This window comes from Cyanistes caeruleus, chromosome 5 (assembly GCF_971803275.1).
Source record: "Cyanistes caeruleus chromosome 5, bCyaCae1.hap1.1, whole genome shotgun sequence".
Taxonomy (NCBI): Eukaryota; Metazoa; Chordata; class Aves; order Passeriformes; family Paridae; genus Cyanistes; species Cyanistes caeruleus.
Genome location: NC_141705.1, coordinates 65,494,112 through 65,507,787, shown reverse-complemented (window position 1 = coordinate 65,507,787; position 13,676 = coordinate 65,494,112). Strand labels below are relative to the sequence as shown.

The following is a 13,676-nucleotide window of genomic DNA, read 5'->3' as shown; positions in this document are numbered from 1 at the left end:
ATTTTTGTGGAATTTTGTGGGATATTGAGGGGATTTAGGGATCTTGGCGGATTTTACATGTATTTTGTGGGAATTTGTGGAGATTTGGTGGGATTTTTTTCCAGAATTTGGTCATGTTTTGAGAAGATTTAGGGAATTTAGTGGGATTTTTCTGGAATTCTGTGGGCCTTTTCAAGGACTTTGTGTGGTTTGGAGGAGACTTGAAGAATTTTGAGGAAGTTTTCGTAGATTTTGTGGAAACTTGTGGAGGTTTTGTGTGATTTTTGTGGAATTTTGTGGGATATTGAGGGGATTTAGGGATCTTGAGGGCTTTTACATGTATTTTTTGGGAATTTGTGGAGATTTGGTGGGATTTTTTTCTAGAATTTTGTCGTGTTTTGAGAAGATTTAGGGAATTTGGTGGGATTTCTCTGGAATTTTGTTGGATTTTGGGGAGATTTTGAGGGATGTTTTTGGAACTTTGAGGGACTTTTCTGGAATTTTGTGGGATTCTGCAGAGAATTGACAAATTATCAGGGATTTTTCATGTATTTTTTGGGAATTTGTGGAGATTCTGTGGGGTTTTTGTGGAATTTGGTAGAGTTTTGGAATGATTTAGGTCATTTTGTGGGATATTTCTGGAATTTGGTGGGGCTTTTCAAGAATTTTGTGGTATTTTGAAAAGATTTAGGGAATTTTGTGGTGTTTTTCTTGAATTTTGTGGGAAACTGTGGTGATTTTATGGGGCGTTTCTGGAATTTGGTCGAGTTTTCAGAAGATTTAGGGATTTTTGTGGGATTTTGGTGGGATTTTCTGGGAATCGCTGGAGATTTTGTGGGACATTCCTGTGAATTGGTAGGGTTTTGAAATGATTTAGGGAATTTTGTGGGATTTCTCTGGAATTTTGTGGGGTTTTTATGGAATTGTGTGGGATTCGGAGGAGACTTGAAGTATTTTGAGGAATTTTTCTTAGATTTTGTGGAAACTTGTGGAGGTTTTGGGTGATTTTTGTGGGATTTTGTGGGATATTGAGGCGATTTAGGGATCTTGAGGGATTTTTCATGTATTTTGTGTGAATTTGTGGAGATTCTGTGGGATTTTTGTGGAATTTGGTAGAGTTTTGGAATGATTTAGGTCATTTTGTGGGATGTTTCTGGAATTTGGTGGGTCTTTTCAAGAATTTTGTGGTATTTTGAAAAGATTTAGGGAATTTGGTGGTATTTTTCTAGAATTTTGTGGGCCTTTTCAAGGACTTTGTGTGGTTTGGAGGAGACTTGAAGAATTTTGAGGAAGTTTCCTTAGATTTTGTGGAAACTTGTGGAGGTTTTGTGTGATTTTTGTGGAATTTTGTGGGATATTGAGGGGATTTAGGGATCTTGGCGGATTTTACATGTATTTTGTGGCAATTTGTGGAGATTTGGTGGGATTTTTTTCCAGAATTTGTTCGTGTTTTGAGAAGATTTAGGGAATTTGGTGGGATTTTTCTGAAATTCTATAGGCCTTTTCAAGGACTTTGTGTGGTTTGGAGGAGACTTGAAGAATTTTGAGGAAGTTTCCTTAGATTTTGTAGAAACTTGTGGAGGTTTTGTGTGATTTTTGTGGAATTTTTTGGGATATTGAGGGGATTTAGGGATCTTGAGGGATTTTTCATGTATTTTGTGTGAATTTGTGGAGATTCTGTGGGATTTTTGTGGAATTTGGTAGGGTTTTGGCATGATTTAGGTCATTTTGTGGGATGTTTCTGGAATTTGGTGGGGCTTTTCTTGAATTTTGTGGTATTTTGAAAAGATTTAGGGAATTTGGTGGTATTTTTCTAGAATTTTGTGGGCCTTTTCAAGGACTTTGTGTGGTTTGGAGGAGACTTGAAGAATTTTGAGGAAGTTTCCTTAGATTTTGTGGAAACTTGTGGAGGTTTTGTGTGATTTTTGTGGAATTTTGTGGGATATTGAGGGGATTTAGGGATCTTGGGGGATTTTACATGTATTTTGTGGGAATTTGTGGAGATTTGGTGGGATTTTTTTCTAGAATTTTGTCGTGTTTTGAGAAGATCTATCTATCCATCTATCTATCTATCTATCTATCTATCTATCTATCTATCTATCTATCTATCTATTTCCTATCTATATATCTCCCTATCTATCACCCTATATACATTTCTTTAGTATAGATTTGTATATTTTCATTTCTATATTATTCATTTAAATGCCAAGCTTTTAAATAAATAGGGGAACCAAGTGAGAGAAGTGGCAGCATGGTACGGGTCGTCGCGAGTGCCAGAAGCCCGAAAAAGCGGCCGCGTCAAGGACCCCGGCAGAGTGCGGCGTCGTCACCGCTGCCTGTCGGCGCCCGACCGGCTCGCGCCCGGCCCCGGTGCCGCCGAACGCACAGCCCGTGTCCGCACGGCTGGAGCAGCCGCGGAAAATTGCGACGGGGCGGCGTCGACGCCGGGGTGTTTGTCAGGCAGTCGAATTCACGCACCCACTGCCCGGGGTCCTTCCATTTTCCCGCCTTTTTGGCCGCCATCCTTGGAAGGACAAGCCGGCCACGACCTGGCAGCCATCTTCTGCGTGGCGTGACGTAACTTCCGCCCTTCCTTGCCGCCATCTTTGCTGTGGCTGAAGCCACTTCCGGCAGAGCGGCCATCTTTGTTATGGCACAATTAAGGCCCCCGCTGCTCTCAGCGCGTCTGTCTTACTTATATGCCTGAACGAAAAACCTGCCGACGCCGACCGACTCCGAGCATTCCGCCCGATTTTCCGCCGCCTTTCCCGGGGCGAGGACGATGGCGGCGAGACTCAGCGGCTCCGTAGCTGGGTGGCGGCCGCGCCTGCGGCGGCAGGCATTGGAGTTAACGCCTCTGCCGCGGTCCTCCCGGCCGGCTCCGGCGGGGGGGGGGGGGGGGGAGGCCCGACGCGGCTCGGCTCGGTTCGACTCTTTCCGGCCCGCTTCGGCTCGGCTCTTTCTGGCCCGCTTCGGCTCGGTTCGGCCCCGCCCGCTTCGGCTCGGCTCGCCGCTGCTCGGCCCCGCTCGGCCAGGCCCCGCCCGGCTCGGAGCACAGCTGCAGTACCGCTCTGTGCCCACAATGCGGCAGCACTGCCGCAGAGCTCAGCCCGGGGTGGGCGGGGGGAGCCCCTGCAAGTGCAGAGAAGCGAGGCAAGAAACCACGTGTACAACCCCCTTCCATATGCTGCTACCTGTTTCCAGGCGACGACAAAGATCCATGAAGCAAATGCTTTTTCTTGGCCCATTTTGCTAAGCAAAGCTCTTCTGCAGCTCTTTAGTGCTTGCCAAACTCCAATGCGCGTGCTGCTGCTTCGATCGGATAAGAAGCACAGCTTTCTGACAGCAGCTTTCAGGTTGCTTCAGAAAGAGCTTGGCCATTTGAACGTGCAGCATGTCTGTGTGTGCATAAGCTGCAGGTGCAAGCTCCTGACAAATGTGTTCTGCAGGTACAGTTTCTCCCTGCCGGATGCAGTGGAAATGCTTTCTGCTGGTATTCTCACCAAGAGTCACAGAGTGCTTAACTCAGGAGCTCTGAGAATGGAAGCGCAAGAAGCGTTCCGCATTTGGTGGGATATTTTTCTAGAATTTGGTTGTGTTTTGAGAAGGTTTAGGGAATTTGGTGGGATTTTTCCTGGAATTTTGTTGGATATTGAGGAGATTTTGTGGGATGTTTGTGGAACTTTGAGGGACTTTTCTGGAATTTGGTGAGATTCTGTAGAGAACTGACGAATGATCAGGGATTTTTCATGTATTCTGTGGGAATTTGTGGAGATTTGGTGGGATTTTTGTGGATTTTGGCCGTGTTTTGAGAAGATTTAGGGAATTTTGTGTGATTTTTCTGGGATTTTGTGGGGTATTGAGGACATTTTGTGGGATGTTTCTGGAATTTGGTGGGGCTTTTCAAGAATTTTGTGGTATTTTGAAAAGATTTAGGGAATTTTGTGGTGTTTTTTCTTGAATTTTGTGGGAAACTGTGCTGATTTTATGGGGCGTTTCTGGAATTTGGTCGAGTTTTCAGAAGTGTTAGGGATTTTTGTGAGATTTTTGTGGGATGTTCTGGGAATTGGTGGAGATTTTGTGGGACATTCCTGTGAACTGGAAGGGTTTTGAAATTATTTAGGGAATTTTGTGGGACTTCTCTGGAATTTTGTGTGTTTTTTCTGGAATTGTGTGGGATTCTGAGGAGACTTGAAGAATTTTGAGGAATTTGTTTTAGATTTTGTGGGAATTTGTGTAGATTCTGTGGGATTTTACTGGAATTTGGTGGGCCTTTTCAAGGACTTTGTGTGGTTTGGGGAAGACTTGAAGAATTTTGAGGAATTTTTCTTAGATTTTGTGGAATCTTGTGGAGGTTTTGTGTGATTTTTGTGGGATTTTGTGGGATATTGAGGCGATTTAGGGATCTTGAGGGATTTTTCATGAATTTTGTGGGAATTTGTGGAGATTTGGTGGGATATTTTTCTAGAATTTGGTCGTGTTTTGAGAAGGTTTAGGGAATTTAGTGGGATTTTCCCTGGAATTTTGTTGGATATTGGGGAGATTTTGTGGGATGTCTGTGAAACTTTGAGGGACTTTTCTGGAATTTGGTGAGATTCTGTAGAGAACTGACGAATTATCAGGGATTTTTCATGTATTCTGTGGGAATTTGTGGAGATTCTGTGGGATTTTTGTGGATTTTGGCCGTGTTTTGAGAAAATTTAGGGAATTTTGTGGGATTTTTTTGGGATTTTGTTGGATATTGAGGACATTTTGTGGGATGTTTCTGGAATTTGGTGGGGCTTTTCAAGAATTTTGTGGTATTTTGAAAAGATTTTGGGAATTTTGTGGTGTTTTTTCTTGAATTTTGTGGGAAACTGTGGTGATTTTATGAGGCGTTTGTAGAATTTGGTCGAGTTTTCAGAAGATTTAGGGATTTTTATGGGATGTTCTGGGAATTGGTGGAGATTTTGTGGGACATTCCTGTGAATTGGTAGGGTTTTGAAATGATTTATGGAGTTTTGTGGGACTTCTCTGGAATTTTTTTCTTTTGACACAGGGCAAGAATGGAGTGCCTGGATCTGCAGGAGAACCTGGCCCAGCTGGTATCTCAGTAAGTACCACAAAGGGAAACTCATGCATCCAGGAGAGGTGACTGATAAAATGTAGGAGGAGTGGATTATCTGTAGCTGGTTTGTGTGTTGAGGTTTCCATGGCTGAAGAAGGGTAATCTGAAAATCACTGTCTGGCCACAAGTTTGAAGGGGGCTTGGCTACGTTCCTGGAATTGAGATGCTAGTTGGGTCATCACTGTTCCCAGTGAAAGTTAAGTTTTCACAGTAAATGGAAATGATTGATTGCCTAGCATGGCAAAAAGATTGGCATGCCTCGTCTTCACCAGTAGGTTTAATTTTGCCAAGCAGAGAGCGTGCAGCCAGCAGAGAGTTGTCACAAGGAAGGAGAGGGCCTGAGGGAGTTGGCAGGCTGCCATTGAGGAATAGTGGCAGCAGAAAAATCCTCACAGGCAATTGGGGGAAGAGCAGACAGCGGGCAGTAAACCAGGATCAGGAAGCATAATGAAACTCCCCTGAGGCCATCCTGTGGGGAAGAACAGCTTGGAAATGAAGAGCTGTTAGAAGGACAGTGCGGAGCTGGTGGTTTGCTTGTTTTTTTGTGTTTTTTCCTCTATTCTGCTGAAAGTCGTCCAGAATTCAGCAAATCCATGAAAATATTCCCTTGTGCCCAGTAGCATCTATCACAATGCAGGGCTCTTCCCTCTCTTTGCCCATGGAGACAGTACAGCTTGCTGGACTGTTGCATTAATAGGGAAACAAAAGCAGAGCAGGAGGAATGTGAAAAGCTGCAGCAGGACTTCACTCTTTGTGACTCTTGCAAAGCCATAAAACCAGCCCAGCCTCACCACTGACTTGTGCCCTGATCAAGCATCTGCAGGGATGTCTCAGAGAAGCAAATAACGCCTTTTTGTGTGGGGAGGTAGGACAGGGTGCTGCAGTCTGACAGCCTTTCTGCATCAAAAAATATGTGCCACAGGCTTTTTGTCCTTGACATAAGCTCTTTTTACCTTCCTGGGATTTCTGCCATTGCTTCTTACCCCATGGATCCTTGCTTTTGCCTTTCAAACTTATTTTCTTCTTTTCATTACACCCACCCATTCCCAATTCCTATCACTGATTTTTCACCTTCTGGGTCTTTATCAGGTCACTGTGGCTTTGGGATGCCTTGTGAATGCCAAGTTGGGATTATTATTTTAATCATCATAGTGTTATCACAGTACCTATACGATGTGACCCAGAGACTCACCAGACAGCTTCCTGCACAAACAGCACCACAGCAGCCTTTGCTCCAGAGGATTTAGAGTCCAAAAATAACATAGGAGATTGAAAAAGGATAAAGTCAGATGGATGAGGAAGGGGAAACAATGAGGCAGTGCTGGTCAGCAGAACAGACAGTCATCTCATCATTATCTTTCTCTGCCATTAAAATGAATCCTCTCCTTTTCATAAAGGTTATTATGGGAAGTGTCTGCTTGTGCTGTACATAAATCTATTTATTTTGAAATGCACTAATTTCCTTCACTGTGTGGTGTGACAAGCCAATATTTTATATTTCTATTTTGAAAAAAAGGAGATGTGAGGAAGGTTATCATGACAATAAGGGTGATTTTTTTTTTTTTTCCACCTTCACCAGTGCTGACTTGTAACCACAAGGTAAAACCTGCCAGGAGCCTTCTCTTTAGGCATTTGCTGACAGTACTCATCACAAGTCACACTTGCTCATGCTTAAGCCCACACACAGAAACACGGTCCAGCTCCTGAAGTCTCCAGGGCAAGTTGCACACCCCAAATCCATGTGCTTTGTGCCTGCCAGGCTCATTGGTGCTCACTTTGTATGCGTTTTACTCTAAGAAGAAAAAGGGCTATGTTCTGAACCGAAAAAGTAGGGAACAAACTCTGAAAGCAAAGGTTAAACTAAGAGTTAAAACCACATCAGAAGTGTGCCTGAAACAGTACTGTATCATGAACTGTCATTTCTACTGCCCTGATCTGCAAGGGAAAAGGGACAGTTTGACAGAATATCACAAGAGATAAGTGAAAGACAGACATTTTATAAATTGAACCTGGAAATAAAGGCAAAGGAGAAGCCCTGTATCTGTCTGTTGGTTGTATTTTTTGATTTGAGCAGTACGACCACCTGCACTGTTTCCTCGTTATCACCCATCACAGCATTTCCACTCTCAACACCCCCTTATAAACCATGTGACACCACCACAACCATGGAACACACCTCCTCCCCCTGCCATAATTGTCCCTTCCTTTTCATCTTCTCCCAGGGACCCTGCATAGCTTATTAATAATGCAACCACGGTGCCTGCAACCTGCTTTTCTAAAATACTTTGTTCTTCCTTGTCAGTGTTGGGAGTCCTGCTGCTAAAGGGAAATTTCCCAGTTCCAGTATCTGTAAATGAATGCTCTGGGAAAGAAGTGCTGGGGAAAGGGCTGCTAGTGTCTCTTTCATTTCTGTCCTAAGGGTCCCAAAGGAAATAAAGGAGAAACGGGCAGCCCAGGACTCCCTGGCTTTATAGGACCCCGAGGACCACCTGTAAGTATGTCTGGGGATGGATTAGATCCTCTCTTTACCTGCTTTTAAATGTTAGACAGGAAGATGGGACACGGTCATCTTCAGTTAGATTAAAAAAAAAAAGCATAAGCAGGAGATCTGACAAATCCAGAAGCCATATAATTTTACTTCCAAAGGAAACTGGACTGCAAAAATAGCATTTTTCATATGGATGAGCAACCACAATCTCATGTATGGAGCTGGTACCTGCCAGTCAGCCCTGATAATGTACACATTAATCAGACTGCTTCAGTAGTCTTCTTAATTCAAGTATGGGGTATTTAAGTTCTCAGATTATACCTCTGCATGAACCTTAGATGGTCTAAATAGGGAAATTCTGAGTGCCAGTAATAATACAGGTATTTCTGATATTCGCTATTCTAAAGGGAAATTCTTTTGTTGCTAGCAACAGAGGTACATTGCAATTAAAGCATTCATGTATCTCCCAAAGTGATCTAAAATAATAAATAATTAACCTATACCCATGACAATATCACAACCTCAGAATCCAGTATCTTTAGACCTTTCAAAGTGAGTAAAAGATGTTGAATTCCACTGGAAGGATGGGAAAAGTGAATGCTGGGTTTTTGGTGTTTTGTTGGTTTTTTTTAATTTCTAGATTTGTTGTGACAAAAAATGAGATTTAAAAGATTTTTGTGTCTCCAGCAGAGCTGAATCTTTCATGGGATGGTTCTTGCTTCTTTCTGTATTTTTTAGTATTTTATTTTATAATTTGAAAGTGAGCTTTTGGATGAAAAGAGGAGAAAGAAATATTTTTCTGGATAATTAATTTTAAGCAGCAAACATGGTGGCCATTTAAAACTAAAGTGGCCTTAAGGAAAACTCAAGTGAGTTTAATGCAGTCTAATTTGCATCACACATCTCTGATTAGTTCCATTTCTCATGGATACATGCATGGATACTAACACAGCTGAAGATGCTCTGTTTCCAGGGGAAAATATCACCTGAATGCATGTTATAGATATGATTATGCGTTTTGCCTGCAAACAGACTTAGAAAGATTATTTTTTTCTGTACATGAAATGGGAAAGTGGCCAGAATTTCAGGAACAAGTAGTTTAATGTTCATTTTGCTTTATCTGCAGTTCAGGACTGCAGTGATACTTTTTTCATTGAAACACTAAAATAGAAACTGTATTGTGTACTCATCACATTGTAAGTGAAAAAAAAATTAATATATATATAAATAATTCTATGAGGGTGCTTATTCAAATTATGATTATTTAATATAGTTCTGAAAGACAGGTGAGCAGGCTTAAAATTCCTTTATCCTCTGTATGTGTTTTTCCAGCTGGTGTAATACAAGTTGGTACTTCTTGCAAAATTTACTTAACTTACGTCTTCAGACACTTATGCGTATGATGCTGGTGCTCCTTAATTTAAGCAAGGCCATATAAAGTGTATGAAGCTTTGGGAATTGTTGGTAAGAAAAAGGAACAAAATGTATTGAAAGCAGGAACACACTTGGAGTGAAACATCTGCCCTCAGTTGGTTTGTTAGAAATTACTTCCTGTTATTTATTTTAACATGGCATGCAAATTCACTAAAAAATTCTTTCCAAATAGCAGGATGTGTCTATCCAGGAATGACCAATAGCAGTAAGATAAGGATAAATCATGCAAACCTGCTACCATATAGAAGAAAACTTGTTAACACAACGAAAGACTTGTGGTTATTAGGTGGAGTCTTTCTTCCAACTCCTCCAGTGCAATGCTAAATCCAGTTTCTGTGTCTCTTAGGGAGAGCCAGGTGAGAAAGGTCCTCCTGGAAAAGAGGTAAGTTAAATTCTTAATTGTTTCAATATAAGATTGGTGTCACAGGGAAAAAATCATCAAGGGTGTTAGCACAGTTGCAACAAATTGGGTTTTTTTGATAGAATGGTTGGAAGGGATCTTAAATATCATCGATTTATGCCCACCCTGCCAGGGGCAGAGACACCTTCCACTAGACCAGGTTGCTTGGAACCTCATTCAACCTGATTTTGAACCATTACAGAAATGGGAAATTCACAACTTGTCTGGACAATTTGTTCTAGTGCCTCACCACCCTCACAGTGAAAAATTTCTACCAAATATCACCCTCTCTGACTGTGAAGCCATTTAACTCTTGTTCTATCTCTACAGTCCCTGACAAAAAAGTTCATCCCCATTTTTCTTAAAAACTCCCTTTTAGTACTGGAAGGGGCTCTAAGGTTCCCCCAGAACCTTCCCTCCTTCAGGCTGAACAATCTCTGCCCTCTCAGCCTGAATCCACAGCAGAGGAGCTCCAGCTCTTTGAGCATCTTTGTGGCCTCATCTGAACTTGCTGTAACTGATTCATGTCCTTGCTTATATTCTGGCACCAGAGCTGGACACAGCACACCAGGTGGGGTCTAACTGAAGGGAAGTGGAGGGGGAGAATCATCCCCTCAACATGCTTGTCATGCTTTCTGTTTTGGTTTTTTTTTTTTGTGGGTTGTTGATTTTCTTTTTGTTTTGGATTTTTTTGTCTGGGTTTTTTTGTTGGGTTTTTTTTGGTTATTTTTCTTTAATAAAGAAAGAAGATTGTTGATAATTGAAAGCAAAAGGGAAAGCTCTCAGGAAACTGTGGGGTTGTCATGGAAATAAATTTTCCTGGGGTCACAGGAATCATTACAAAGGCATATGTTTCATTATTTACTCTTATTATGGATGGTTCTTTTATATTTACCTTTATTTTGTTGCAGGGCACACCAGGGAAACAGGGTGCAATTGGCTCCAGAGGAGAGAGGGTAAGTTGGAGAAGATTACAAGTTATTTCATTATGTTGAAATAAAGAGAGCTATTTTGAGTTAGGGCCTGGAGGCAGAGGTCATTCAAAACTGAAGCCAGTGTTTCCCAGTCTCCCAGGTCTCTCTTTAATCATTCTCCATCAGAATAATTTGTGGATCATTTGTAATGCACCAGATGTTGTACTCAGCAACTTAGCCAGCTTAGCTGTGAGCATTTCTCTGTGTTTGAAAATCAGAAGTTTGCCTCTTATTCTGTGGTGGTAATGTCCTTCTTTTCACTTAGGGTGAGCCTGGCATCAAAGGAGAAAAAGGCCCTCAAGGAGAAAAGGGTCCTCCAGGTGATCCTGGGATACCTGGTCATAAGGGCCATCCGGGACTGATGGGTCCCCATGGACCTCCAGGAGACACTGGGCAAGTTGGACCTCCCGGTCCTCCGGGACAACCAGGATTTCCAGGACCAAGGGTAAGATCTCCAGGGAACTGCTTTGTATGGTTATTTTCCTGCCACAGGGATCAGAAAAGTGTCTCGGGATGCATTGAGGCTGACAGAAACTGGAGCAGGAGCATGTTGTAAAGGGAGACAGTGTTTTTAAGCTCTTAATACCCATAAAGGGGAGCTGTCTCACATCTCAGGGAATCATAGCATCATAGAATGGTTTGGGTTAGAAGAAACATTAAAGACGATCTAGTTCCAGCCCCCTGCTATGGGCAGGGGACACCTTCCACTGGATCAGGCTGCTCCAATCTCTATCCAACCTTGGACACTTCCATGGATGGAAGTTGGGAAAGGCTTGTGGGGGTATTGACTTGAACTTCAGGGGAGCTAAATAATCCAGACCCATAGTCAGTGTGGCCAGTTGCTGACACTTTTTATTGCTAAATGCCTAAATCAGGTTCTCTGATGGTAGCCACAGCACTGGAGTCTCAAAAAAGATTCTTTCTATAAGGGCAGTAATATGTAGCACTTCATACAGAGGACTAACACCTTCCTCTGCTGCTGGTTGTTACGAGAGACAAAATGCTGAGCCGTGGAAAGGTCACCACTCTATTTCTGGAAATCCTGGAGTCAGCTCATCAGAATTCATGAAATACTATTTTTGTTTAATATTCTGCCTCTTTTTTTTTTTTTTTTTCCCCTGTTGGTCTCACTACTGAGAATGCCTGAGGGTGGTTTATGTTGTAGTATGAGAAAAACTACCAACAGCAGTGAAGCAACTGTGCCCATCCTGAGGATGAATTGGAGATTATCTCAGAGGAGAAAAAACAGAGAATAATGTCTGATGTAAATGCTGACTAAATTTTAGACAAAGCATTTCTTTGTGTGTGAAATCAAGTGATAGTTATGGAAACTTAATTTAACTAATAGGGTTAAAACCTGAAAACATAATTTGTAAACCTTTAAAGTATGCTTCACAATTATGTTTACTTAGTGGGATATACACTAAGAGCTATCAAAAATGCTTAGTACTTAATGACAAAATTGTTTCTTTTGTCACCAGTGACACATCTTTTTCTCATGCAAAATTTGTGACAGCAAGAAGGTAACAAATAGACCAACTCTGTATTTATTAACAATGCTATTGATTAAAACTGAAATGTCACTTAGCTATTTAATTAAATCTCATGTTTTTAATGAATAACTTCTGATTCAGAAGAACTCACTAGGTTTTCATAAAAAGAGGACACAAACTGCATCCTTGTATGTTAAAAGAGTAAGTGTGAGGAAAAAACAACACTTTTATAAGCAGCTGATCTACAAAAGAATGAAGTCTTTAGGTTGACCAGACACATTTTCAAAACTGGCAGAAATGTAAAGAATAATTTTAGCCAAAAAAAAATTGCAAATTATATTTAAAGTGAAACATCTTACTTTCTGATTTATAAAAGAAATGTTTGCTCTTGCTGCTTGAAAATGGTTTATTGTTTAAATGTAGTTACAATTTTCTTTTGAGCTTTTGCAAAAGCAAGAGCCTGGCTACCCTAAAAGCTTTTTATTATTATTATTTACTTGGAAAGCCACAATCTAAAAAATTATTCTACTTATCAAAAATGCTTTCATAATTTTTTTAGTTACATCATCCAGAGTTGTTCACATTACTTTCAGTTTCTACAGCTACTGCAGCTGTACAACAGCAACAGCACAAAAGACCTCAGAGAAAGGAATAAAGATACTGTACCTTGAGGGCTGGGTAGGGGGCCAAGGCCAGGAAGCCACATCCCCTGCCTCTCTTCAACAGCCTGAAATCAGGCAAAACCTTGTACTGCTTTGGAAGAATAAGTATCATATGCGTGTACTGGCTTCTGTTTCCCGAGATAAGGCCTGTTGGCAGGGGATACATCCAATGTAAGTGTTTTTACCAAGTCCAGATACCCAGCATTAGAACCTTTGGGGTACATGTACATCTCTCTGTGAGGAAATGTGCCATGATGAAAAAGAACATGGGATCTCTGCTGAGATCTGATAGGGCAGAGATGTCTCCTGATGTGATTTCTATAACTTGTCCTATAAATGCATAGTAAGGAGATTTTCTTAAGAATGGATATGGGAACAGTGTTGCAACTAGTGACCTCGGGACCCAGCTCCCTGCTTAAACCACTGAGCCCAGGGTTTTCTAGCAGGCTGGGAACAGAGAATGACTTTGACTCTGTATCCCACAGCAGAGTCCTGGAAAAGCCGACAGCCCAGGGCTTGGGCAGGGGCCCTCTTTGCTGGGTTAAGAACTGTCAGGATGGCCATGTCCAGAGAGTGGTGGGGAATGGTACTGCATCCAGTTGGTGTCTGGTGACTAGCGGTGTCCCCCGTGGCCAGTCCTGTTCAGTGTCTGTCCTGCTGATGTGGCCAAGGGCATTGAGGGTATCCTCAGGAGGAAATTTGTGATGACACCAAGGTGGGTGGGAGTGTTGATGTGCTGGAGGGTAGGAAGGATCTTCAGGGGCATGTGGACAGGCTGGATTGATGGTGTATGACCAGTGGGGTGAGGTTCCAGAAGAGCCAGGCCTGGGTCCTGCCCTTGTGTCCCAAGAATCCCCTCAGTGCCCCAGGCTGGGGGCAGAGTGGCTGGAAAGCTGCCTGGCAGGAAAGGCCATGGGGGTGCTGGCTTAGAGTATCCAAACTGACATGACCTGGCATGTGCCCAGGTGGGTAAGGGGGCTGGTGGCTTCCTGGCCTTCTATGTCAGCAGCAGCATGGCCAGCAGGACCAGGGCAGTGATTGTCCCTCTGTGCTGGGCTATGGGGAGGCCACACCTGGAGTGCTGTGTGCAGGTGTGTGCCCCTGGTAAGGTGTGGTCAGTGAGAGATGCCTGTGTGTGA

General features: G+C 42.5%; 1 protein-coding gene across 1 annotated transcript in view; it reads left to right on the top strand.

The window, feature by feature from the left end:
- Positions 1-2,230: 2,230 nt before the first annotated feature.
- Positions 2,231-13,676, top strand: part of LOC147653201 (uncharacterized) — a 56,109-nt gene continuing 44,663 nt past the window's right edge. The window contains exons 1-7 of the mRNA XM_086890445.1: positions 2,231-2,239; positions 2,644-3,548; positions 5,018-5,071; positions 7,506-7,577; positions 9,355-9,390; positions 10,320-10,364; positions 10,648-10,827. Coding sequence (XP_086746571.1) covers positions 2,231-2,239; positions 2,644-3,548; positions 5,018-5,071; positions 7,506-7,560 — 1,023 coding nt within the window. The 3' untranslated portion in view covers positions 7,561-7,577; positions 9,355-9,390; positions 10,320-10,364; positions 10,648-10,827. The remainder of the gene's footprint in view (positions 2,240-2,643; positions 3,549-5,017; positions 5,072-7,505; positions 7,578-9,354; positions 9,391-10,319; positions 10,365-10,647; positions 10,828-13,676) is intronic.